This window comes from Neophocaena asiaeorientalis, unplaced genomic scaffold (assembly GCF_003031525.2).
Source record: "Neophocaena asiaeorientalis asiaeorientalis breed wild unplaced genomic scaffold, Neophocaena_asiaeorientalis_V1.1 scaffold543, whole genome shotgun sequence".
Classification (NCBI taxonomy): Eukaryota; Metazoa; Chordata; class Mammalia; order Artiodactyla; family Phocoenidae; genus Neophocaena; species Neophocaena asiaeorientalis.
In genome coordinates this window covers 740,801-768,475 of record NW_020173671.1, presented here as the reverse complement: position 1 = coordinate 768,475, position 27,675 = coordinate 740,801, and the positions used below count along the sequence as shown (strand labels likewise).

Genomic DNA, 27,675 nt, shown 5'->3' with positions numbered 1-27,675 from the left:
TGCTACAACTAAAAGATGCCACATGCCACAACTAAAAAAAGATCCCATATGCCGCAACAATTATCTCGCATGCCAGAACTAAGACCTGGTGCAGCCCAAATAAATAAATATTTTTTTAAAAAACAATCATATCTATGAAATTATAGAATTGATTGCTAGTCATATTTTCCCTACTACTTCATAAGTTAAATACATGACTATTAAGATGTCAAATGTTCAAGGACCTATGTACAGCACAGGGAGCTCTACTCAATATCCTGTAATGGCCTATATGGGAAAAGAACCTAAAAACGAGTGGATACGTGTATATGTATGACAGATCCTCTTTGCTGTATACCTGAAACTAACACAACATTGTAAATCACTATACGCCAATAAAAATTTTAAAATATATATGTATATATATATATATACACATTAGGAAAGATTTCTGTACACCTGAAAATATCACAACATTGATCAACTATACTCCAATACAAAATAAAATGTTTAAAAAAAATGTCAAATGTTCATCTCTGCACCACATAACATCACTGTGCGTGCCACCAGTAGTACACAGACTGTCCTTTGGGGGAAAAAAATAGAATCCAGCCTCCTGATTTTACAGAATAGGGTAATTTATCCAAGAAGGCACAGCAGCGAACAGCAAAACTGCAGCTACACCCTCGACTTCTTCCTCCTGTCTCCGTGCTCATTAATCACAGCTTGAAAGGATGTCAGCGTTTTCTAAATAGCATCTCGCGTTGGTGATTCATATCATTTAGGGCTCAGTTCCCCTTAGGCTACGTTCCCGGATATTTTATATTTGGAAAGTGGGGTTTCCTATTGCTTCCCCTATGGACCAACATCCACGCATCCTATTTATCTGTGTTGAGCAGAGGGTGTTTACTTGACCCATATCTGGACAGCATCCAGGTCCCAGGGAGGAACGCACTGCACAGGGAGGTCCGAGGCCAGTGGTGACTTTGTACTGTGCCCCTTGGCATGTGTCCCAGCTGCTGACTGAACCTGGAAACAGCTTTTAAGAAGACAGAGTTCCTTTCCAGTACACAGGCTGTGGGATGATATAATTGCCCTCCTTTTACATAACAACTGGCATGTAATAAAAATAGCTTCAGAAACGTTCAAGAGGGAGGGGATGTGGGGACATGCCTGCATGTGGCTGATTCGCTTTGTTGTGCAACAGAAACTAACACAGTATTGTGAAGCAATTATGCTCCAATAAAGATCTATTAAAAATTTTTTTTAAAGTTTTCATTTATTGGATACTTCATCTGGGACAGGTCCTGTGATAAGTGCTTTACACACATCCATTTACAACAGCCCTATGAAGTAGCTATTAGTGTTCCTGTTTTACAGCTGAGAACACCATGTCTCAGAGAAGTTAAGCAACTTGCCCAGAATCACACAGCTAGTGTGACAAAGTCTATATTCATAGAACCTCAGAAGATAAAAGAGAACTTAGAAATCTACCTGAGATGAGGAATGCCAATGAGGAAACCAGAGAGGTTAAGCAACCTGCCCAAGGACACACAGTTTAATGACAGACTCAGGGACAAAATTCAGGTCTTCAACTCTCAGACCAGTTTATTCTTTCAGGTTTTCTCTCTCTTAAGCTATTATCTCTTGGATGATTTTTTTCAGATGCCTGCCTGGTCAGCTTCTTTTTTCTCATTATTGCATACATCTCTCCTCCCTGGTACTTTTGCCCCTCATCATTTTCTCTCTAATTGAAAGCTGTGGAGGAATCTAATGAGAATCCCAGAGTGACCCTTCCCCATCTCTCCCTCTGACCCACAGAAAAAAAAAGTGCTAGAAAAATCTCCCTGAGTCTGTATAATTTGGAATGAGTAATAATTTAACCAGAAAAGGATTAACGTTTACCTTCATCCTTTCCCCCCCAAAAAGAAATTGCTAAGCAGGTACACAGTGGAAAACAAGGTTATATGAGGACATGACCAAAAGAGGAAATTGTTAATGAAAATTTTAACCCAGTAAGACCCTAAATGTCCATCAAAGGGAATTGACTGAATCAATGATCATATATCCACACAATGGAATACCAGGTAGCCACGAATGATAATGTAATAGAACACTGTGTAATAATATGAGAACAAATTATGATTAGTAAGTCGAAAGCATGAATACAAAATAAAATGACTCCACTTTTATTTTTATAAGTATATACCCACAGGAAAAAAAAGACTGGAAGGATATATTTATAACTGGTGGCTATCTCTAGGCAATTTATATTTTCTTTTTTGTGTTTATCTGTATTTTCCAAATTTCCTACAGTGAACACAGATTACTTTTATAATCCAACGGAGAAAAACATTCATCAAATTCTTGACATAGTCATTAAGAACTGCTGTTTTCTGAAGCCTATGCTCTGAGAACGCATATACAAGAAAATAAGGGATCGACCACAAACCTCTTTCCTGAGCTGGCCATGTGTTAACAATTTAACAATTATTCTACTCCAGTAGAAAGATGAGCAATGAACATAAATAAATGGTTCACTGAAGAAATACGAATGGCCAATAAACACATGAGAAGATCCTCAATCGTTTCATTAATAACTTTTAAAATGTAAATTAAAATGACAATGAGATATTTTTACTTATCAAATTAGCAGAGATTAAAACAAATGATAGGGACTTCCCTGGCGGTCCAGTGGTTAAGACTTTGCCTTCCAATGCAGGTGGTGCAGGTTCGATCCCTGCTCGGGAGCTAAGATCCCACATGCCTTGTAGCCAAAAAAAAAAACAAAAAAAACATAGAGCAGAAGCAATGTTGTAACAAATTAAATAAAGACTTTAAAAAAATAGTCCATCAAAAAGCATCTTTAGGGGCTTCCCTGGTGGCGCAGTGGTTGAGAGTCCGCCTGCCGATGCAGGGGACACGGGTTCGTGCCCCGGTCTGGGAAGATCCCACATGCCGCGGAGCGGCTGGGCCCGTGAGCCATGGCCGCTGAGCCTGCGCGTCCGGATCCTGTGCTCCGCAACGGGAGAGGCCACAACAGTGAGAGGCCCACGTACCGCAAAAAAAAAAAAAAAAAAACTTTAAAAAATAAAACAAATGATAATACCCAGTTCTGGTAATAGTGTGAGGAAGCCAACACTCTCAGACAACACTGGTCCAAGTGAAAACGCTACAACTATAGCAGTTACCACAATGGATTGAATACAAGTATATCTACTTCCTCCTGAAACATCACAAAAAAGACAGGACAAATTTTTTTTTTTTTTTTTTGCGGTACGCAGGTCTCTCACTCTTGTGGCTCCAGACGCACAGGCTCAGCGGCCATGGCTCACATGCCCAGCCGCTCTGCAGCATGTGGGATCTTCCTGGACCAGGGCACGAACCCGTGTCTCCTGCATTGGCAGGCGGACTCTCAACCACTGCGCCACCAGGGAAGCCCAGGACAAGCTCCAAAAGGTAGAAACCCATCAGGACAGAGTACGGGAGAGCAGACGTCAACAGGCTTGGAAGACAGAAAGCAGAATGATGACTGGCAGCTGATGGACTGCATCAGAGAAGGCTGGAAACTGAATGCCAACCAGAAGCAAGCAGGGTGTGCCTCTGAACTGCAGAAAGGCCCAGGAATTGGAAGTACCAGCTATGTCAGAAGACGGGGTGGGGTGGAGCCAAAAACAGGAAGGCTGTTGAAAGCACAGTGTGTTTACAAAGCACTCAGACTTCACAGCCCAGGTAACTGACCAGCCAAGGCATTTAGCTCTCCCTCTGCCCAGCAGGAGGAGAAGGCTTCTCCTCTGGAGAAACTAAACCAGAGAAGCTCCAGAACTAGGGACACTGGGCACACCAGAGGGCAAGGCTGTCACTACACTAGAAAGGGAAGTGGGATAAAGGGAGGGAGGATTCTTCAAAGGCTTCATATCAAACGATGAGACCCCCAAATTCCCTCCCCTACTGACCCTCCAAGAATGCTGGCAGCCTGGATTCTACCCTCCAGGCAGGAGATCAGAGAATCTTTCTCAACAGAACGAGATGGCTTGGGACTTCCCTGGTGGCGCAGTGGTTAAGAGTCTGCCTGCTAACGCAGGTGACACGGGTTCGAGCCATGGTCAGGGAAGATCCCACATGCCACAGAGCAACTAAGCCCATACTCCACAACTACTGAGCCTGCGCGCCTAGAACCCGTGCTCCGCAACAAGAGAAGCCACAGCAATGAGAAGCCCACGCACCGCAACGAAGAGTAGCCCCCACTCGCCGCAACTAGAGAAAGCCCATACAGCAACGAAGACCCAACACAGCCAAAAATAAATAAATAAATTTATTTTTAAAAACAAAGAAAATGAAATAAAAGCAACCTCAAACCCTGAGAATGCCGTCTTATAGTTTACAAAACACTTTCACAATCATTGTCCTGCTAAAGCATCACAAACATCCCACAAAGCAGAGACATTTTACAACTGTGTAGACCAGAAAACAGGTTCAGAGGAAAGTGACTTGCCCATAAGTAAGGCAAGAAGCCAAGACTTAATCACAAGCCCCAACTTGGTCAGCTTGGCAAAACTGCAAGCAGCACACCAGCAGTGTCTCAGTCAACCTCAGATAAACCTCTCTGCAACCCAGAAAAATGCTACCTGGGCAGCTCAGGTAATACGCAACCAAATCAAGGTGATGGGATTTCAGGAAACCACCAAACCACCAAAGCCAACCCCTGGTATCACCCCCACACACAGGGACACAGCCAACTTCACAAACTGACCTCAGCCTCTGACAGTCCCCCGACCACATGGACAGAGAGGGTCCACCAGGAGCCCCCCACCCCAACTCTGGCGTGTTGCCAGCTGGCCCTCACCTGGCCCAGACCTTGTCCAAGCTGACCCCCCAACTCCCCACCATCCCAACGTACCTGGTCCCGTGTCCCAGCCCTCGCTGATGAGATCCACAGCAGCACAAAGCAGCCGGAGCTGAAGCCGCTGAAACAAAATAGAAATCAACAGGAAGTGTGAGAATCACCTTCTGACAAAAGAGGCACAAGGACAGGAAGTGGGTTCAGGCCAGGAAGGCTGGGGCCGGCCTTCTAGAAGTGAGGCAACCCTGCCAGCCTCATCGCTCAGCTGTTGTTGAACAAGACTTCAGGGCTGGAGAAGGGAAAAAAAGAAATTCAAGCCCTAACTCTTTAGCCAGAACTTCAAGCTTCCCCATGTCCACTATATGTATGTATGTCTCCGGCCCTGTATTTGAGGGGAAAGGCGAGGGGAAGAAGAGATGCACAGAGCCTGGCAGAGCACACATGTGGTACTTAAAAGAAAGAACTTGAAGTCAGATAGCCTCCACTTACCACTTTTAGCGGCGAGACCTTGAACGGGTTGCCGTGCGTCTCTGCATCTTCCCAAAATGAAATGCCGTACTGACCTCACACTATTGTTTGGGCTTAAATGAGATAACGTGTGTAATTGGCTTCATATACATCCAATTAGTCCCTTTAGTGGGCTGTGGCGTCCCCCCTCCTTTCTGCCTCTCCAAATCTGACCCACTCCTTAAGTCTTTGTCAGGTCAGACCATCCTGGTCTGAAGAGTCACCCCAAGCACCTCTCACCACCACAGCGGCTGCAGGTCCCGTGTGTCATTAAGTCCCACCACGTAGGACAAGCACCATTGCTAAGAACTGCTACTGAGGCCCTTCACTGATCATTCCTTCCCATGGTGATGTTTATCTCCCCAAGGTCACCCAGAGAGGGAAAGGGCTGCATGGATTTGTCTCTGTATCCCCAGGAGCATCCAGCAGAGCACTGGAAGTTAGTCCATAAATATTCATGGACCTTTAAGATGCTATGGGGCTTTCAGACTGACTGCGGGCAGCTGGGGAGCATGCCGACTGGCCCTGGAGGAGGCTTATGCGGGATTTCAAGTGATTGCCAGAGGACCCACCTGTGGGTGTCAGTGGCGCACCATCTGAAAGCAACATCATGCACTGGGATGCAGTTATATTCGGACCAGAAGGGACATCCTTTGAAGATGGTACTTTTAAACCAGTAACAGAATTTTCTGAAGAGTATCCAAATATACTGCCAGCTGTTAGGTTTTTATCCAAAATGCTTCATCCGAATGTGTATGCTGATGGTAGCATATGTTTAGAGATCCTTCAGGATCAATGGAGTCCAATACATGAAGTAGCTTCTCTCTTAACATCAATTCAGTCCCTGCTGGATGAACCGAATCCAAATAGTCTAGCCAATAGGCAGGCAGCACAGCTTTATCAGGAAAACAAACGAGGAGATGAGAAAAGGGCTTCGGCCGTTATTGAACAAAGCTGGAATGATTCACAATACACAACTGGTCTGTTCATCTTTTTCATCATTGTTGTGTGTAATTTACCTCGCAGTAGAAAGGCTAACAAATTTTAAGTGCCACAGGTTTTCAGGATTCTGCAGGAAAAAAAAGTCCTTCAGTTTAGAATCTACAAAAGCTAGTTAGTGTATCTTGATTAATGTACTTTTTATTTCATGGTGTGAACTAAGTTGTTGCTTACATAAAGGTGTAATATATCCTGCTTGTATTTTTTCCAAGTGTATAATGTTAATGTGGAGTTTTCAAGACAGAATCTGCACATTTTGTAAATCTGTACTTTTTTCAAATATTGAATGCCTTATTTTTGAATTCTTTAGATTTTTTAATTGGAGGAAAGCACTTAAAAGTTTTTTATATATGAACATTACACGTAAAGCTGTTAAAATACATAACTTCAGGGCAAAAAAAAAAAAAGATGCTATGGGGCTTCCCAGGTGGCACAGTGGTTAAGAATCCGCCTGCCAATGCAGGTGACCTGGGTTCAAGCCCTGGTCCAGGAAGATCCCACATGCTGTGTAGCAACTAAGCCCTTGCACCACAGCTACTGAGCCCACGTGCCACGACTACTGAAGCTAATGAGGCTGGAGCCTGTGCTCCGCAACGAGAGGCCACTGCAATGAGAAGCCCATGCACCGCAACGAAGAGTAGCCTCCGCTCGCTGCAACTAGATAAAGATGCGCACAGCAACGAAGACCCAGTGCAGCCAAAAATAAATAAATAAATTTATAAAAAGAAAAAAAGATGCTATGGAAACACCACCCTATTTAAAGCGTTTTGGTAAACTCCGGCATCTGGGCTGAGGTCGCCATAGCAATGGTTTTGCAGGCTGTAGCAGAGCCTTGCAGGAGGGCAGGACCAGGGCGATCCCTGGCTCCTCTTAGCTCTCTCTTCTCACAACCCCTAAAGCCCCTAGAGATGTGAAATGGGGGAGTGTGATGAAAGCTGCAGCTCAAGCTGCCTGGAACTACTGCTTCGCATCCCGCCCCCATCTCCCGAAGGAAGCCCGCGTAGCCTGCAGCCTACTTAAATCTCCCTCAAAAGCAGCCTTACGTTTACAACCTGATCAGGAGACCTGCTCTCCTCCTGGCTCTCTGTCCTTAGCCAGATGACAAAAAGGTCCCCTTTTTTTCAGATGACAGATATCTTGATAGCTAAGATGGCACCTTCTTAAGGATTGCCCCTCACCTCTTGCTCCCTCCAAGGTACCACCCCACCAGGGCTGCCCGTCTCAATACTTCTCATAGTGTAACCCCAAGCCTTGTTGAGGCTTACTAGGCGCCAGGCACTGTGGTGTTTTACATACAATATCCTGCTTTAACCTTCAAATAACTCTCTAAGTAAAGCCGTCACCATTCCCATTTTACAGATGAGGAAACTGAGACCCCAAGAGGTCACGCAACTGGTCCAACTTTAACTTGTAGACATTTCAGATTTTACTCCAGGGATTTTACTCCAGGAAGCTGCAAACTCTCCCACCTCCCACATCGCAGAGAAGGGACCTTAGAGTCAGCATGTTCTAAGTTTCGGAACTACTGAGTGTGAGTCATCACCAGGGAGCTAGTTAGAAACGCGGAACCTCAGGCCCCACCCCAGTCCGACTGAATTAGAATTTGCATTTTCACAAGAGAACCAGGTGATCGGTTTGCTCATCAAGGTTTGAGCCACTGAATTGAAGAGATGATGGAATTCAGGCGCCCACAGGCAAAGCAAGCATAGAAAAAGAACCCCACAGGGTTGGGCTTCCCTGGTGGCGCAGTGGTTGAGTCCGCCTGACAATGCAGGGGACACGGGTTCGTGCGGGCGAGCCCGCGAAGCTTCATCTGCTGCTCCTCATGGCTCCCCGTGGCTCGCATTACCGCCTGAACCACACCCCCACCCCCGTCCGTGGAAAAATTGTCTTCCACAGAAACCCACCCCCGGTGCCAAGGTTGGGGACCGCTGCTCTAGAGGAATCACAGAGCCAAAAATTAGGGGTCCGAAGCTCCCGGGGCCTCAGTTTCCACTTTCTAGGTGCTCAAGCAAAATCTCAACTCTGGAAGTCTGGAGAGCAATCGGACGGCTTTAGAGCGCCACCTGCTGGTCTTAGCTATGCAGCTATGCGGCAGCTACTTGTGTGCGGCGACTGAGCTTTCTCTTGGGGATTTTTGTAGTTTTTCCCAGCCCGGTTTATTTCTCTTCCTTATTTAGACTTCAACATTCACCATTCGTTATTCCTATCACTGGTTCAGATAACTCCATACTCTCTAAACGACAAGAATGCAGCACCTCAGGTTTGCTTGCTCCCTTGAGCTCAGTTCAGTTCAATTGATTAGGGGTGTAAAGCCTAAGACCTGACCATTTCTCTTTTCACTAACATCAAAGCAAGTGGTGAAACCACGCCCTTAGTGTTACAACCAAGGCATAAAGATTTAAAACTGATCCCTATAAGAAAGTATTTGCAACATTCACATGGACATATTTCTACTTACCTATATTTAAATCCATCTAAAATCAATAGCAAAAGGAAAGCATCCGAAGAGTATACAGGGCAAAAGATACAGGTAAGCTCACAGCAGAAGAAATATAATTAGTCAAAGACATTTTTAAGAAATGTCCCTATTTTAAACCTTGCTTACCTTCTTTTTTTTTTTTTGCGGTACGCGGGCCTCTCACTGTTGTGGCCTCTCCCGTTGCGGAGCACGGGCTCCGGACGCGCAGGCTCAGCGGCCATGGTTCATGGGCCCAGCCGCTCTGCGGCATGTGGGATCTTCCCGGACCGGGGAACAAACCCGTGTCCCCTGCATCGGCAGGCGGACTCTCAACCACTGCGCCACCAGGGAAGCCCTTTCACTATTATTTTAATGGTTATCAAGCAATCCCACTCCCCAGCTAATGCAAGAATCTTAGGATTGATTTAACTCCATATATCCTCCTCCTGCTTTTTGGCTATTATTGTCAAGTATTTTAATTTTTCATGCATTTTTAAACTTAAGATATTATCAATATTATTATTCTATACAGTCAATATTCGTGTATTTTTCCCACACATTTCCCTCTTGTCATTCATTCATTCCTGCATGTCTTTGCTTCCATTGGGTTCACTTTCATTCTGCCTAAAGAATGTTCTTTAGTAGTACTTTTAGTTCAGCTCTCTCGGCAATGAAGTCTCTATTTTCGTTTGTAAACCTCTTTGTTCCACCTTCATTTTTTTTTAATTAATTAAGGTCTTTTTTTAATTTTTTTTTTTTTTTTGGCTGCTTTGGGTCTTCGTTGCTGTACACGGGCTTTCTCTAGTTGCAGCGAGCAGGGGCCACTCTTCAATGTGGTTCGTGGGCTTCTCATTGCCGTGGCTTCTCTTGTTGCGGAGCACAGGCTCTAGGCACATGGGCTTCAGTAGTTGTGGCTCACAGGCTCTAGAGTGCAGGCTCAGTAGTTGTGGCGCATGGGCTTAGGTGCTCAGCAGCATGTGGGGTCTTCCTGGACCAGGGCTCAAACCCGTGTCCCCTGCATTGGCAGGTAGATTCTTAACCACTGCGCCACCAGGGAAGCCCTCAGTCAATTTTTTAAAATAATCTTTGACTTTGGTTTTCAGAAGTTTTACTAGTTTGCCCAGGTAGGGATTTTTTGTATTTATTTTGCTTCAGATTTGTAGTTTCTTGAATCTGTGTTTTAATGTCTTTCACTAATACTGTAAAATTTGTAATCAGTAACTCTTCACCTATTGCTTCAGAACAACTCACTCACTCTCCCTGAATCCAATTAAATGTATTTAGACCTTTACATCACATTCCATACTCTCTTATGCTCTTTTCTGTATTTTCCATCTTTTTTTTCCCACTCCCGTGCTTCAGACTGAATATTTTCTACCCACCTGTCTTTCAGTTTACTAATCCTGTCTTCTGTTATATCTAACCAACTGTTGGGAATTCCCTGGCAGTCGGTCCGGTGGTTAGGACTCAGCACTTTCATTGCTGTGGCCTGGGTTCAGTCCCTGGTCAGGGAACTAAGATCCCACAAGCCTCCCAGTGTGGCCCAAAAACAAACAAACAAAAAACTGCTGTTAAACCCATCTATAGAGTTTTTTTGTTTTGGTTTGGGTTGGTTTTTTTTTTTTTCTGTTTTTAAGTAATTGTATTTTTCAATTCTAGAGTTTCCACTTGGTTCTTTTTAAAAAATTGTTTCTAGTTCTCCATCTACTTTCTTGAATGTATTAGAGTCCATGTACAATAATACCAATATCTTTTTCTCCTTCAGGTCTACTATTTATTTTTTTCTCTTGGTTTTTGTTCGTTTGGTCTTGTCTCTTAGTATATCTGTTAACTTTTGTTAAATGTTGGATGCTGTGTAGAACGAAAAACCATAGAGGCTCTGTATTATGTTATTTCTCCAGAAGAGATGGCAATTTCTGGGGTTTTTCTTTTGTTTTGGGGGGCGGTTTTGTTGTTGTTGTTGTTTCCAGGCAGTTAGAGTAGGGTTAAGTCATTTAATACAATCAGGAACTGAGATGTCCCTGGCTTTGTATGGGCTGGTATGTTTCTGGATTGCCCTTGCTCCTAGATCATAGCCCTTCAGGGGTCTCAGCTGAAACCCTAAAGTGTTTCTCAGGTCCCTCTTTCTTGTCAGCTCCTGAACTCCTGAGCCTTGTGATAATGCCAAAACTTTAGGCCACCATTTTCTGCTCAGCCTCAATGCCTCCCAAGCAAATCAGCAAATTACTGTGAGGAATTTCCTTAAGGAAAGCAGTGGAGATGATCCCCCTCACTTCAAAGGGTTTTCCTTCTGTACAGGATCCTGGTTACTTAAGTTCTGCCCACTTTGGCTACTCTCTAAAGCCTTAAAACAGCTGTGAGTGTGTGGCGGGGGTGGGGGGGAATCTAATTTTTACATTGTTCTCTAAAGGAATCCTAGCCTGATACAAGCCACTCTGTCATGACCACAAGCAAAACTCAACTAATGTACATTTTTAAAAAAGATAACTCTGGGGACTTCCCTGGTGGCGCAGGGGTTAAGAATCTGCCTGCTAACTAACGCAGGGGACACGGGTTCGATCCCTGGTCCAGGAAGATCCCACATGCTGCAAAGTAACTAGGCCCATGTGCCACAACTGCTGAGCTTGCGCTCTAGAACCCACAAGGCACAACTACCGAGCCCACGCACCACAACTACTGGAGTCACGGGCCTAGAGCCCATGCTCCGCAGCAAGAGAAGCCACCACAATGAGAAACCCACACAACGCAACGGAGAGCAGCCACCACTCGCCGCAGCTAGAGAAAGCCCATGCGCAGCAACGAAGACCCGACACAGCCAAAAATAAATAAATAAAATGAATAAATTTTTTTTAAAAATGAGAGTGTATGGGAGTACCCTGGTAGTCCAATGGTTAGGACCCTGAGCTTCCCTTCCACTGCAGGGGGCACAGATTCAATCCCTGGTGGGGGAGCTGGGATACGCAAGCTGCAGGGCGTGGCCAAAAATTAATAATAATAAAATAAATAAAAATAAAAATGAGGGTGTAAAAGAAAATTTATTGGGGATCACAAGATAACAATTGAAAAAAATCAGATCCTGAAAGTATTTATTCAGTGTGATCCCACTTATTTTTAAGTCATCACATATTATAATTATATATTATATAATATATAATTATCTTTAGCATAATCATATATATATATAATAATATATATAGGGGCTGGAAGAATAAACACCAAAATAGTTATAATAGCTATGTGTTGAGGTGGTATAGAGCTTATGTTTTTCCTTTTCACGTGTGCTTGTATGAAATTTCCACTTTTTTTCAACACTAATGCTATTTTTATAATCAGAAAAAATACAAAAAATTTTTTTCACTCCTGACTCTGTCCCTGACCCTGGTCTTACCTGTCGCAAGCATTGAGGCCTCTCGGCTGTCAGGGAGGCTTTCAGTTCTGGGATGAAGAGTGAAGACTCAGAAAATCCTCCAACAAAGACTGATTTCAAGCAGTCTTTCTTCTGCAGCTGCCACCACGCCCAGGAAGTGGGGAGAGGTTTCCCTTCCACATACCGCCCAGCGAGCAAATCTCTGGGCTTCCCCGCTCTTTAGCTTCCCTTCCCCCACCTGTCTCAGAGCATCTCGGCCCCCTGCAGTTGGCGATTTGGGGTCTGTGTGTTTTACGACGGTGGGAGGGCGTGGGGCGGGGCGCACGCAGACCAGGTGAGTTGCAGGACGCAGCCCAAGGCGGCTCGTGCGCGGCTGCGGCGTGACTCAGCCTTCCTGCTCTCCCAGTACCCCACCCCTGCTGCCCTCTGTCTCCTCCCGCAGCCCTCACCCTCGGGTGACCGTCCGTCCTTGCCAGTTTCATTCGCAAGTCGAAGCTATTTTTCTCCTTTTCTCAGGATTCCTTCGGTTGACCCCACTCTGTGGCTTCCCGTCCAATGGGCTCTCAAACATTGAAAGCCAGCCTCGGGCTCAGCCTTGAAAAATCCTGAAGTGGCTTCTTTCGGCTCTGAGATCGGCTCCGGACCTTGGGGGTCGTCATCCCCCAATCGTACGTCTCAGATCAGCGTGCGCCAAGGCCCGTGCGCGCCACGACTTCCGGTGGTACACAAGAGAAACTTTTTTTTTTTTACTTAACAGTATGTATTCATTTTGCTGTTTATTAAGAATATAATTAGAGCATCAGACCTGTGATTTCACAGAATGGATGCTCAGAATGAGAGAGGGTAGGTTTTTGTTGCTGTTGTTTAAAGAAAAATCAAGTAAACAATCGTACTTAGATGTGGCAAAAATTACCAAGACAAACCACTAAATTAAGATTTCCCTGGGGGGATTCCTCCTTTAATAACCCCAGATTCCGCCACAAGTCCCTCCCTCTTCCCCAGCCCATCTTCCCTCCTCTCCCCAGACTCACCTCCTGGAGAACCTGTCCAAGATCATGCTTTTTCAGGAACAACATTGGTGTACAGTGGCTGAGTAAGGCTCTACCCCGGTGGTGGGCGCATCCTCCTGTCTCCAGCCAGACCTGAGGTTTTCAGTCCACTATGACTTTGAGGGGGGAAACTTGGTATGGATTGCAAAGGCGTCTAGAATAGAAAGGAGAATAACTTTGAGAGAATGCATTGTCCAAACTTCTCTTGTGTGCCACCCCTCCACACACACACCCCGTACACGTGAGCTAGGCTTCAGAGGTTACCTTTATTCATTTAACAAACATTGATAGGGACTTCCCTGGCGGTCCAGTGGTTAGGACCCCAAGCTTTCACTGAGGAGAGCCTGGGGTCAGTCCCTGGTCGGGGAACTAAGATCCCGCGTGCTGCCTGATGCGGCCCAAAGGAAAAAAACAAAACAAAACAAAAAAAACCACATTGATTTATTGAGCACTATTGATAGACACCAGGCCCACAAAAATGGGCAGAGATGAGTTAGGATCCCCTCCTACAAGGTCTTAAAAGTTAAAGATGCCAGAGGGGAGGTGATGAGGTAGAAAGACATTCCAGCCAGGAAAAAAAAAATTTTTTTAAAGGCATTAAAAAAAAAAATCACAGAGCCCCAAAAGCCTGAGGCCTTCAAGGTATCTAAACTAAAGGCCAGCACTTTGGCCACGCTGTGTGGCATGAGACAGCCAAGGGCAATGAGATGTCCAGAGACAGTCTGGGAAAGGCAGTGAGGCCTTCATGTGCCGGCTGAGGAGGGTGGGCTTTGTACTGAGGGCAGTGGGGAGCCATGGAAGTCTTCAGAGGGAGGAGAGGGATGCAGGGTAACATCTGTGAAGATGCTCTTTGGCTGCTGTGTGCTGGGCTGCAGGTTGGACTGAGGGGGCTGAGGGCCAAGGGGGGCGAGTTGGGAATGAGAGCAGCCCTTGTCCGCCTACCAAGCCAGGTGCCCTGGCAGGGCCTGCGTTCTGTTCAAAGGCCCCAGGTCTCCCCTGTGCTACCAGCAGCCCCAGGCTATGTAATAAGGGTGGGGGAGAGCCCAGGGGACAAAGGGAACAGGTAAGACAGAGTGAGATTTTTCAGGGGTGTGAATGAACTGAAATCCCAAAACAGCCTCTGAGCTGGCTGGAACCAAGCAGGGCCCCCTGCAACTGGATGCAGGGGTGGGCACTTGACATTTGATTTGCATTTCCCTGATTGAGGCAGGAGATAGATGGGCTCCAGGTTAGACATTTACAACTAGCCTCCTGTTTACACTTCCTGGGGTGAGAAGAAGAAGGGCTCCAGGCGGGACATTCATTACCAGCCCGGACATTCACTACCAGCCCCGACATTCACTACCAGCCCCCAGCCCCGTTTACATTTCCTGAAGCAAGAGACTCACGAGCTCCAGGACTACATATTTATGACCAGACTCCTGTGTATATTTCGAGATCTGCACCTCGATATAAAAACCAGCAACAGAAATAGGGTAAATAACCATACATTGGACATTTTTATGGCAGGGACGGAGTGGGACTGAACTCTGTTAAAAGATCAAGAGATCATACATTTCCTATCCTTGGAGCAAGGGAAACATTGCACATGTGCAGAAAGGCTCATTGGGGGTCAAAAATGAGGGGGCACCACCCCATAATATGTGATGCTAAGGCTATCCCATAGGCAACTAAGAAGCCCGCATGCCACAACTAAGAAGTCTGCATGCCACAACTAAGACCCAGCACAGACAAAATAAATAATAAATAAATATATATTTTTAAAAACTGTCCTACGTCCTACTCTGTTAGGACCTTGCTAGATGGCTAGAGGCAACCTGATAAATAAATTCAAGCTAAGCTTTCCCCAGCTGATATACTTACTCTCTCAGTGGGTAAGGGGTGTTTGTGTGTGTGTGTGTGTGTGTGTGTGTGTGTACGCATACATATACATACATATGTAGCTATGATTTTTAAAGTGGAATTCTTATTTTGGAACACAAAACCATGACAGACTATGATAATAAATACTTATATATTCAAAGTCATCCTCAAAGTCAAGCTTCATGGCAGGGCAGGACCAGTGGAAAAGATTTTCCACTGTAACCACATCACATTAGACCAGGGGTCCCCAACACCCAGGCCGCGGACCAGTACCAGCCTGTTAGGAACCCGGCCACACAGCAGGAGGTGAGCGGCCCGTGAGTGAGTGAAGCTTCATCTGCCACTCCCCATTGCTGGCATTACCGCCTGAACACCCCCCCGCCCTCCTGTCCACAGAAAAACTGCCTTCCACGAAACCGGTCCCTGGTGCCAAACAGGTTGGGGACCGCTGCATTAGTCTGAGTCGAAGGACAGCCTGGCCTGGCTCAGTCCCCTCCCTGGGAGACACACACAGCCTTGATGCTGGGTATTTGGGGCTTCTTTTCAGGGACCCCCAGGAAGCCCTGGCAGAGTCAGAAGCCACACTGCTGAAGGTGCCCCTGGAGGTGCTGATAAAAGGAGAAAGATTTGGCCAGCCCTCTGGGACTAGAGTTGCAAAACGAAATATAGGATGCCTGCTGAAATTTGAGTTTTAGATAAGCAATGGATAATTTATTAGTATAAATAGAGCCTAAGTATTAATTTTTTTTGGTTTATAATGTAAGTTTCATGCACACAACATTTTATTTCTACTTCTGTATGCACTCCAGCGTGCTCACTACCATAAGTTTAGTTCCCGTCTGGGGCTTCCCTGGTGGCGCAGTGGTTAAGAATCTGCCTGCCAATGCAGGGGACACGGGTTCGAGCCCTGGTCTGGGAGGATCCCACATGCCGCGGAGCAACTAGGCCCATGAACCACAACTACTGAGCTTGCGTGTCTGGAGCCTGTGCTCCAACAAGAGAGGCCGCGATAGTGAGAGGCCCGCGCACCGCGATGAACAGTGGCCCCTGCTCTCTGCAACTAGAGAAAGCCCTCGCACAGAAACAAAGACCCAGCACAGCCATAAATGAATAAATAAATAATTTTTTTAAAAAGTTTAGTTTCCGTCTGTCACCATACAGTCGATCCCCATTACCCATGAGTAGGTCCCAAATATTGCATTGAGCACCCTTATACTAAAAATTGTTTATCTGAAATACAAATTCATCTGGGCTGTCTGCTTTTTTCGGGGGGGGGGGGGCTGAGCCACGCAGCTTGTGGGATCTTAGTTCCCCAACCAGGGATTGAACCCGGGCCCTCGGCAGTGAAAGCACGGAGTCCTAACTACTGGACCACCAGGGAAGTCCCCAGTCTGCATTTCTATTTGCTAAATTTAGGCCTGCCTGGGTCTCCTCACAGCCAGTTCCTGGGGAAAGAACGTGAGAGACCGTTGTGACAGCTGGTACAGCGTCCGTGGGCGAGGTGACCAGGTGCGATGCCCTGACCGTCCTCCCCCGCCCCAGCCTCAAGGTGGTCATGGAGCCAGGCCAGGGTTGGTTGGGTGAGGGAGGGGCCGTCATGGGGTGGTCACACTCATGCTTGGCTGTGCCTTGGATCCAGGAACCTCCTTTGTCAGAAGAAAACCAATTTCTCAAGGACTCTTGCCTTATTCTTTTTTTTTAGGCCTCACCACACGGCATGTGGGACCTTAGTTCCCTGACCAGGGATCGCACCTGTGCCCCTGCAATGGAAGCACAGTCTTAACCACTGGACCGCCATGGAAGTCCCTGCCTTATTCTTGATTATTTTTTCCTGATCTTGAAAGAAACACACATTCAAATATCACAGGAATGTATAAGTCAGAAAGTTCCTTCAGGGACTTCCCTGGTGGTCCAGTGGTTAAGACTCTGTGCTCCCAATGCAGGGGGCCCGGGTTTGATCCCTGTTCAGGGAACTAGATCCTGCATGCCAAAACTAAAGATCCTGCATGCTGCAACTAAGACCCCTAGCAGTCAAAATAAATAAATTAAGAAAAAGTTCCTCCAGAGATAAAACTATCAAGTTGGAGGTGTCTTCCAGATTTTTCCTCTATAAAAATGATAATATATCATCATCATTTCCATAAACAGAATCACAGAGACTGTCCTGAAACTTACTGTTTCATGTGATATCAGGGACTTCCTTCCAAGCAGGTGTGCATTTCTACTTTATTGGGTTTTTTTAAAAAATAAATTTATTTTATTTTTTTTGGCTGTGTTGGGTCTTTGCTGCTGCATGCAGGCTAAGCGACGAGCTGCACTGCCCATGCTTTTCATTGGTGGCTTCTCTTATTGCAGAGCAGGGGCTCTAGGCATGCAGGCTTCAGCAGTTGTGGCACTCAGGCTCAGTAGTTGTGGCGCACGGGCTTACTTGCTCCGCCGCATGTGGGATCTTCCCAGACCAGGACTCGAACCCACGTCCCCTGCATTGGCAGGCAGATTCTTAACAACTGCACCACCAGGGAAGCCCTACTTTCTTTGTTTTATTCTGCCTCCTTCTTTATCTCCATGGTGTTTGGTCTTTGGAGCTCTGAGCCCCTTTGAGTGTGAGATGAAGGACAAATGTACATAAGCACATCACCCAAATATTTGTGTATGACTCGGTGGCAAAGCATTACTGACCCCTTCACCCTATCATGGCAGGGGAGCAGGGGCCTGGGGGAGGATCGCAGAAATGGATCCAGGAGGCTGAAGGTCTGTATGACTTTTATTGTTGGGCTGAGGAGACCTATCTCTGGGGAGCCTCAGTCAAAGAGCTCCTGGATCACCGCCTCCATCGTGAGACCCTCTGCTTGTCTCCAGCACCCATCCCTGGGCTCCTCCTTAGGCAGGGGCCCCTCCTCTCCTAGCATCCTCATCGACACCACCTGACTCCAGCAGGGGCCAAACCCCTGGGCAACGCCAGGAGCCTCCCAGCCTCAAACGGGTTGGCCGACATTCACTTCCCCGTGCTGTCCTCCCGACCTGCTCAGTCACTAGGAAATGCCTTGGAGGCAGCGGCTGTCACAGTGACAGCGGCAGGAGGACGTGCCGCCCGCCCAGCACCTCTGGGTGGCTCAGACCTGCTCCATGGAGGCCCCGGGTGGAGAGGCAGATGCTGCTCGCCCTGGTCCCAGCCAAAGTGAGTCTGGGGTCCGGGCTGGGGGCAGGGAAGGAGTGGGATCCAGTCAGAGCTTGGCAGGGCTCTGCACTGACATTGGAGTGATGCCAGGGTGTGAGAGAGAGTGTGTGTGGAGTGTGTGTGTGTGTGTGGTGTCTAGGGGTGAGGAAGTGGTCAACAAAGCCTTGCCTTGGGAATCCAGGAGGAAAACCCGGTGCCCACAAGTCTCACTCTGCCTCACAGGCTCACTGTCCCAAGGTGGGGCGCGGGGATCATCTGGGCTGGTGACACCCCCCTCCAGTCCTCGAGGTGGGCTGCTGTGGGTGAAACTAGGCACTGGGGCTTCATGAGGACGGCTCCCCCTGAGCTGGCCCTCGTCCTCCCCTGCCTCCCAGAAGGCTGGAGAGGCAGCCTCATCTGTAAAATGGAAATAATATCCCCCTCCCAGAGCCGCTGTCATGATGAAATGAGGAAGGCATGCAAAATGCTAAGCACATAACTAGTGTTCAATAAATAGTCGCTGTTATAATTATTTATCACTGGTCCCATCTCACCTAGGAAGACTTTTCAGCCCTCCTTCCCCGAAATTTCCTGAAGCACCAATGGGGATGCCTTTGGTAGATAATGTCTTGCACTGTTATTTAGCTAGTTTGTGCCCAAATCAGAGCATTATTCCTTGCATTTCTTCTGCTGCCCTCTCCCCTGCCCCAGCACCCGAGACAGAGTCACGCCCGTAAGAGGAACTCAAGGATGGAGAATGAAATGGAATTAAGAGAAAGGGAGGGACGCAAGGAGGGAGGCATCAGGGAGAATGAGAAAGGGAGGTGAGAAGGTGGGGATGGAGGGCGGGTGGCATTGTCCAGACGTGAGTGACATGCCTCTCCCGAAGCACACGATGGGGAAGGGACTGCACAGAGAAGCCACCAGTGGGGACCTGGGATGTCTTTTGCATCCCCTGCATCCTTTTAATTTTTCCTCAAACTCAGTCCTCCCTGCTCCCCTTCTCATCCCAAGGAGGAAAGTGCTTCCTGATTTGGCTAATATCTACTCACCCACCCAATCTATCAACTGATTCTAATGTTTTCTATACTATCTATGAAATCTCTCTCTCTCTCTCTCCCATCTCCCTCTCCATTCTCCTTCCCAGGTGACCTCAAACAAGTCACTTCCCCATCTCTGGACCCGGGACTGCTCACCTATAAAACTAGATTTTCCTAAATGGCCTCAGAAGTCCTTTCTTCCCCCAGCATTCTCTTATCTAACTGCTTTACTTCTCCTTTTTAAAATTTATTTATTTATTTATTTTTGGCTGCATTGGGTCCTCGTTGCTGCACGTGGGCTTTCTCTCATTGTAGATGAGCGTCAGCTTCTCTTGTTGCAGAGCACGGGCTCTAGGCACGCTGGCTTCGGTAGTTGTGGCTTGCGGGCTCTAGAGCACAGGCTCACTAGGTATGGTGCACGGGCTTGGTTGCTCCGCAGCATGTGGGATCTTCCCAGACCAGGGCTCGAACCCGTGTCCCCTGCATTGGCAGGCGGATTCTTAATCACTGCGCCACCAGGGAAATCCCTGCTTTACTTCTCTTGCCTGTCTTGATAACTTACTTCTTAGTTACCCAAACAACTTAAGCGATTGATCATCCCTCCTTTTAAAAAAATTTTTTTTCAAGAAAACTTATAAATGTCCCCTAGGCTCTAGGGTTTCATGAAGGGCTTTTTTTTTTTTTTTTTTTTTTTTTTTTGCGGTACGCGGGCCTCTCACTGCTGTGGCCTCTCCCGTTGCAGAGCACAGGCTCCAGACGCGCAGGCTCAGCGGCCATGGCTCACGGGCCCAGCCGCTCTGTGGCGGGTGGGGTGGGGGATCTTCCCGGACCGGGGCACAAACCCGTGTCCCCTGCATCGGCAGGCGGACTCTCAACCACTGTGCCACCAGGGAAGCCCCAGGAAGGGCTTTCTTGATCACTGCTTATCTCCAATGCCTGGCTCAGTACCTAGCCCGCAGCAAGCGGTCAATACATATTTGTTGAATAATTGGATGGATGGAATTGCCACCATATGCCTGTGGGGAATAATGAGATGCAGGGGGACATTTTAGCAGTTGGTCGGCTTAAGAAAATCAAGGTCATTCTGAGAATAACCCCAGTTTAGACACTTGCAAGTGTGTTATGAAACAAAAAAGTAAAAAGTCTGAGAAACTCTGGAATCACCATCTTAATGATCTATTGCCCATCACTTACCTAATCTATTGTCATCCTGTTCAGTTATTCTAATTTGATGGGAGCTGCCCTCTGTCAGGGGTGTGATATTCTTTAGTCACTTATGTAATAAGGAACATCTGGGGAGGAGAGGGAAGGCCGGAAGGCAGATGCCAGGAGGGGAAAGGGCTCAGCCGGCCTTAACAATGACACCTACCGTTTATTGAGCACTTACTGCGAGCCAGACTCTTCACTCATGCTACCTCACTTAATACTCTGGACAACGCTGAGAGGAAGGTGGTACGATTATCATCAACCCCACCTTAGAGATGGGAAATCGAGGCTCAGACAGGTTATACAGATATATCCTTGGGTATATCAAGGATTTGAAGCCAGCTTCAGAGTCTGAGCACTTGAACCCTCACCCCAGCCTGGAGGCCACACTGACCACTTCAGAGACCAAAGCTTGAAAACCCCTGCAAAGGCTTTGGTGTTGCCACCAGGGTCCCCAGTCCCCTACCCCTCCCTCTACATATTTTTGCTCTTTCTTGGTTATGGGACCAAGTTTTCAACTTGGCAAAATGGACTGGGAACCAAGCCAGGAGCGGGGAGAGATTCCAAAAGATTTGTGATTGAACCAACTCTAGTTTGTCCTTCCTAGTAACTAATCTTGTTCTCACTACGTCATCTCTCAGACCTGGGGGCTGCCACACAGCTCTAGTTATCAGTGTGTCCAGGGGTCTTCTGTCTACATCACTGATGGAAGAATATATCAATAACAGGAAGAGGCTGTTCTAGAGGAGTTTAGATGACACAGCTGTGATACTGGGGACACGTTGAATAATGAGAACACTTGGACCACATCACATACCCAAAGAGGTGTTTCCCATCAAGGTTTACACCTTGGAAAACTGGACTAAATCCAACAATGTCGCCGTTGCTGACAGCATCGCTGGAGCCTCTCTTTAGCGCTCAGATAATGTTAGAAACCCACCTGTTGCATCATGGTGACTCCTTATCTTTGATTTAAAACAATCTCATGCCACTTGAGCAGTCATTTGCCTTCTCACCAGAATGGGCACCCGGTGACTTTTGGCCATTTCCAAATACCAGACGTATCCTCGAAGGATGAAAATCTGCCTTCACAGAGGTTAATCAGAAGGTTCTCTCGCAGCCTCGGGTAGGCCTCCGGGAAGAGTCTGAAGGATGAGTGAGCTGTGATGGGCAAAGGAAGGAGCCCACAGCTCCCTGACGTGACCGCGCGGCCAGCCAGCCGTCATTTGGATGTTTAAGTTTGGAGTTTCATTTTCAAATCCCTCATTGCTTTACAGCCACACGTGGCACACAGGAGTGCGGCACAGGGGCTGCACACAACCCAGTGGGTCGGCCAGCCCGAGCGGGGAAACGCAGCAGCAGCAGAGGCTGTTCTGGAAAACAGCCACTCTGGGCACACGCCCACACTGAGGCCTGGACTGAGGCCGCGGGTGCATCCGCTTAGCCACCTGCTTCCCCTGGGAAATGGGTCCTCCGGCCTCCACTTCGGGCCTGGAACCAGGAAGCGGGAGGGGGTGACCTCACAGGGAGTGCCCGTCGGGCTGGAGGTGGGAGGCTACACCTTCCCCGCCACCCACCTCCTTCCAGAGCCCAGCGTGGCTGGGAGCTCTAGCTATTTGTCTCCCAATCCCCCTTCCGGAAGCGGCCCCTCATCGCTTCCGGCGGGTCCGGGGTTACTTCCGGTAGACCCTGGAGGAGGAGCAGCGGAAGAGGACCCGGGAGGAGGGGGCGGAGGCAGCGGGGTGCCGGGAGGCCCGGAGGGGTCCGGCAGGGGAGCGAAGGAGGGAAAGGCGCTGATGCTCTGGCCCTTCTCGCCCACAGCCAGGGCCCTGCCCTCCCGTGCGGCCATGTCCGAGGGGGAGAGCAAGGAAAGTTCGGGCGGCGAGTGCCCCGTGTGCTACGAGAAGTTCCGCGAAATGGAGGGCGCCAGCCGGACGCTGAGCTGTGGCCACATGTTCTGCCATGACTGCCTGGTCAAGTACCTCCTCTCCACGCGCGTGGACGGGCAGGTCCAGAGGACCGTCGTCTGCCCCGTCTGCCGCTACGTCACCTTCCTCTGCAAGAAGAGCTCCTGCTGGCCCTCCAAGCTGGACAAGAGCGCTCAGACCCTGGCCGTGCCCATGGGCCTGCCGCCCGTGCCACCGCCGGACACCCTAGGCCACGCCAACTCCCTGGCCCTCTCCCAGCCTTTCTGGAGGCCGTCCCCGAATCAGGGCGTCCAGCTGACCTTGGACCCGCCGCCCGGCCTACTCCAGGAGCCGCAGATCTTCATCATCAGCTGCCACGGGATGCCCCTGGGGAAGCAGGACAGCATCCTGCCCGGGCGCAGCCAGGCCGAGCTCTTGGAGGCCTCCCCGGTGCCCAGCTCCACCCGGTCGTTCTGCAGCCGCTCCCAGGCCCTACTGCTCATCATCCTCATTGCCGTGGTGGCCATGGTGCCTGCCATCCTGCCCTGGGTGCTGCTGGTGAGGAAGCACGCGTGAGTGAGGCACCGGCCCGAGGGCCGCTCTGGAAGCTGCCCACTCACACAGCCAGGCTGCCTGGGGGTGGGGGCCAGCCGAGCCCTGTGGGGTGGCCAGGGGCAGAGAGGGTGTTAGGGCGGTGCTGGCTGGAGGTCCAGTGGCATCTCCCCACCCCGGGCTCCTTGCTCCCAGTGCGTCTCAGGGAAAACAGGGAGGCCAGGGCTGGGCTGAGCAGCAGGCTCTGGGCTGAATGAAATGGAAACTCCAGGCTCCAGGCCAGGGAGGAAAGCGTGATGGACACCCCTGCTCAGAAACAGCAGCAGGGGCATACCCTCCGGGGATGTTGACCCTTCCTCTAGGCTGGAGCCGAGCAAGGCAGGGAGATGGGCGGCTGCTCCGTCCTGTGGGCTCACCAACCCCGAGGGATAGTCCTCACCTGCCAGGTGACCTGCCTGAGGCCAGCTGGGGTTCTGCGTGGGGTACATCCTGGAGGGGCCCAAGGGCAGGACTCCTCCAGGTCAGAATTCCCGGCCAGGGTCCTCCAACCCGCTCCGAGCAATAAACAGAAGGGGTGCCGCAGGGGCCAAAGGCACTTGTGTTTCCTGGAGTCTCAGCCCCCATCCGTGACACCCCACAGCTGGGCAGGGGTGCCAGCCTGGAAGGTGTTCCCTGAGGGAGAAGCTGATCTCAGGGAGCTCCTGGAGGAAGGAACAGAAAAGGGGAGCGGAGGCCACATCAGGAGTCGGAAGTTTGTTGACAGAGGCTGAGGCCAGCAGAATGGCCCACAGAGCCAGAGGTCTCCCCAAGCCTCCCCGGCCCAAGAATGGTCCAAATTTTGAGTCCTGGAGTTTTCAAGGATAGTGTGGAAGGCGGGCAGTGCAGGGGAAGCCTGGTGGCCGGGACTTGAGTCAGCTGAAAACTATGTGGGCAAACGAACACCTGGGGGCTTCCTCCCAGCCCAGGTTCTCCTCTTCCTCATGACCAACCACTCATTAGAGGCCACACCAGCTGGGCCAGTTCCCGGGGTGGATTCCCAGGCTGGGCTGGGTGAGGAAGGGTGGGGAAGAAGACAGCGGTGCTTGGCAGAGACAACCCAGCTGTTGTCGGCGCTGGCCAAGGTCACATCACCTGGGGACCCCGCCTATGCTGGGGGTCCTTGATGAGGACACTAGAAAAAGCTCAGATTGGGTCTTGTCTGGGGAGCGAGCCATTCGGGGACAGCTATTTTCTGTTTACTAAGGCCCATAAGTCAGTGGGCCATCATCTTAATTTTAGGGCTAAAACCAGCAAAAACCTCAAGCTGTTTTCTGAAATGGGTGGTTCAGAGCCCAGGTGTGCCAACAGCCAAGCTCTCCACAGCCTCTGCCTCTCCCAGCGCAGTTCGCTGTCTGTGGGGAAAGAAGTAGCGCCCTCTTACCTAGTTCCTAAAAGCCTGTAATGGTGGTCATTTGGGGACCATTCGGGGATGGGATCCACCTGCAGGGGATATTGGGACACAGAGAGAGTTGATTTAATGCACTTATGGGCTTCTTTTCAAGATTAGAGAAGAGCATAGGTGCTATTGGGGGAGGTACAGGTGGATTCATGGGAAAAATGTTTATTACAGGAATTAAAATGTTAAATTTACGAAGACTCTACTGAGTCAGTTTTAACCACACCCAGGCTGCTTCAAACAGTGTCATGAATGTCTGGGGACCTGCTTTTAGCCTTTTCAGATTCTGTTGTGTTTGCCAAAAGTTAATTTCGAAATACCTATAGTGTTTCCATATTGTTCAGTCATGACTTGTAGATGGCACTCCTTTTATTTTCAAAGAATGTCAAAAGCTGTATATTTTCTCAAAGATTCCAGACACATTGTAAATGCATGTGGGAAGCGATGAGCCTGGCCTTTTAGGATAATTCACTTTAAATGAAAAAGACCATCCGAAAACACAAATGCAAATGGCTCTTAAACATTTACTCAGCCACACTTGTGAAAGGAGTGCAAATTACAATTCTGCTGGCATCCCATTTTTCACCTATTAGCTTGTCTAAACTCACCCTGCTGCCAACGCTGAGGGAAGCAAGTGAGGTTGATAGGAAGGGATACTGATAAAACCCCTAGGAGGGGAAATTTGACATTATCTATCAAATGTCCACTTTGACCAAGCAATTCCCGTTCTAGAAAGGTATGTGACAGACACACTTGCATACTGCGGCATTGACATATGTAATTGCAGTGTTGTTCCTAAAAACAAAGAATTGGGAAACCCTGCATGCCAGTCAGAAGGGGCTGGTTGTGTAACTTAAGATGCAGGAACTGTCATGCAGCTGTAAAAAGAACAAGGAAGGACCTGCAAACTGACTCCGAAAGTCTCCAAGATCCAATGGCCGATGGGCAGAGGCAAGGTGTGGAACGCTGGGTATCCGATACTACAACCTGTGTAGAAAGTGGGGGCATAAGAATTTACTTTCCGGGACTTCCCTGGTGTCCAGTGGTTAAGAGTGCGCTGAGAATGGACTTGAGGACACGGGGAAGGGGAAGGGGAAGCTAGGATGGAGTGAGAGAGTGGCATGGACTCATAAATACTACCAAATGTAAAATAGATAGCTAGTGGGAAGCAGCTGCATAGCCCAGGGAGATCAGCTCTGTGCTTTGTGACCACCTAGAGGGGTGGGATAGGGAGGGTGGGAGGGAGACGCAAGAGGGAGGAGATATGGGGATATATGTATACGTATAGCTTATTCACTTTGTTATACAGCAGAAACTAATACACCACTGAAAAGCAATTATACTCGGATAAAGATGTTAAAAAAAAAAAAAAAAAAAGGCTGTGCTTCCACTACAGGGGGCACGGGTTCGATCCCTGGTCAGGGAACTAGATCCCACATGCCGCGTGGCGTGCCCAAAAAAATGAGAAAGAATCTACTTTCTGATTTGCTTATTTGTGCATAAAGCAATTGGGAATATTCCAAAAAAACTAGTAAGAGTGGTGAACTGTGGATGGGGATGAGAAAATGAGGGGATGGAAAGGGAACTTCTCCCTTTACCTTTGGTATTTGGGGATTTTTGAACCAAGTAAATGTAGGTGTTATCTGAACATTGAATTGAAAAATTATATTAGAAGCTAAAGATATCTTCAGTGTACACACTTGTTGCCTAGTGAGGAGTCGGCCCCAAGAGCCGCCAGACTGCTTGACCCGTGGTTCCAGCGTGTCAGCTGATGTGTGTCGTTCGAGGTATGACATCTTAGGCTTAACAGGCACCCAGGAAGGAAGGTAAAATGTTTAATATTCTCAGCGTTCCTAAGTTCCTATGGATTTCTCTGGGCCCCACCATTTAATGTGCTCATTTTGATTCCCTCTTTCTCGATTTTTTTGGCTGTGCTGCGCGGCTTGTGGGATCTTAGCTCTCCAACTCCCCAGGCCCCTGGCATTGAGAGTGGGAGTCCTAACCCCTGGACTGCCAGGGAATTCCCTGTTTTGATTCCCTCTTTGATATCCTTCCTTTTCTTTCTCAAATAAAATCTTTCGCTTTAAGCAACCACCCTGGGGTCAGGGCACTACAGGAAGATAACATAGATAGGTAGACAGGCAGACGGATGCCCCGAGGTTAAACATAAACTGTCACTCCTCTCTTTCTCCCCTTGTCCAGCGGCATACCCCCGCCTTTACGCTCACACACACACTCTCACACTCACACACACTCACTCCCTTTGCCACCTCCCATTACAATAACCTTTAACTCTCATACACAGTCTAGGCCGACCCAGCGAGCCGAAGGATCCATACTTCACTGGTGGGCCCCAGGCCAGAGCTGCCAGGAGTCTGGGCAGGCACATCAGAGACCGCTCTGCCCCTCGGCCCGTGACCTCTGCCCTCAGTGAAGCCTGAGGACGCGGGCAGCTCTTCTGCAAGGCAGAAGGCAGTCTCTCTTTGACCTTCACAATCCAAATGTCCTTTTTTGATACAAAATAAACAACCTTGGCCCACCCTCACAACTTGTCCCTTTCCTTCGTCCTCCTCAAACCCAGAACAAAGGAGCACCACAACTAATTCTCAACACAACCTACTGGCAGTTCCTACAAGCAATGCTGGTGCAGGCCTCCGGGCTCTCGTTTGGGTAGCTCTCTCCACCTGGAACACGCTTCCCCCATTGTCTACCTGGAAAACTCCTACCTAGCTTTCCAGAAACAGTTCATGGGTTACCTATAAAACCTCCCCCAACCCTTACCTTGGTTAGAATTGGCCGCACCTGTGCTGTGTCCCCTGCTGCATTCCACCATCTTCCCGAGACACTTGATGATGGCGTGTTTGTTGACAAGTCCGTCTCCTCCTAGACAATGTGCTCCTTGACGAGAGGCTAGATCTTAACTGATCTTGCTAAGATCATACCAAGTGTCTGGCACAGAATTTAGGAAAGAGTCGAAGCTGGATAAAGAATGCATGAGTGAAGGAATGAATGGATGAACAAATGAACAAGTAAATGTGACGGTTTGTGGTCCAGAAAAAAAGTTTAGTCCAGGGATGTAGGCATGAAACCTGGATAATACCTACTTTGGTGTGTCTTAGGGCTACACAAAGACCACCCTCAAAATGACCCGAAGGAGCCAATTTAAAAGGACTCACTTGGGGACTTCCTCGGAGGTCCAGTGGTTAAGACTCAAAAAAGAAAAAAAAAAAAGGACTCACGTAAGAAGAATGTGGAGAGAGGACAGCCAGGCGAGGTGGCCAGAGGTTCGTGTAGGGTGGAGCCATGATGC

At 48.5% G+C, this 27,675-nt stretch overlaps 2 protein-coding genes, 1 long non-coding RNA gene and 1 pseudogene across 3 annotated transcripts in view; 3 read left to right on the top strand and 1 right to left on the bottom strand.

Moving 5' to 3' along the window:
* The window catches only part of NDEL1 (nudE neurodevelopment protein 1 like 1), a 56,012-nt gene extending 51,026 nt beyond the window's left edge, over nucleotides 1–4,986 (bottom strand). The window contains exon 1 of the transcript XR_003003639.1: nucleotides 4,880–4,986. The gene's annotated coding sequence lies outside the window, so the exon portion shown is untranslated. The remainder of the gene's footprint in view (nucleotides 1–4,879) is intronic.
* An 878-nt stretch (nucleotides 4,987–5,864) lies between these two features.
* On the top strand, nucleotides 5,865–6,378 carry LOC112401861 (ubiquitin-conjugating enzyme E2 B pseudogene; annotated as a pseudogene).
* Nucleotides 6,379–22,318: 15,940 nt separating this feature from the next.
* RNF222 (ring finger protein 222) lies at nucleotides 22,319–22,954 on the top strand. The gene has a single exon (XM_024748488.1). The coding sequence runs from the start codon at nucleotides 22,319–22,321 to the stop codon at nucleotides 22,952–22,954; it is 636 nt and encodes a 211-aa protein (XP_024604256.1).
* A 2,299-nt stretch (nucleotides 22,955–25,253) lies between these two features.
* Nucleotides 25,254–27,237, top strand: LOC112401928 (uncharacterized). Its single transcript, XR_003003647.1, has 3 exons — nucleotides 25,254–25,321; nucleotides 26,077–26,152; nucleotides 26,671–27,237. It is a non-coding gene; the product is annotated as an uncharacterized LOC112401928 (long non-coding RNA).
* Nucleotides 27,238–27,675: the final 438 nt, after the last annotated feature.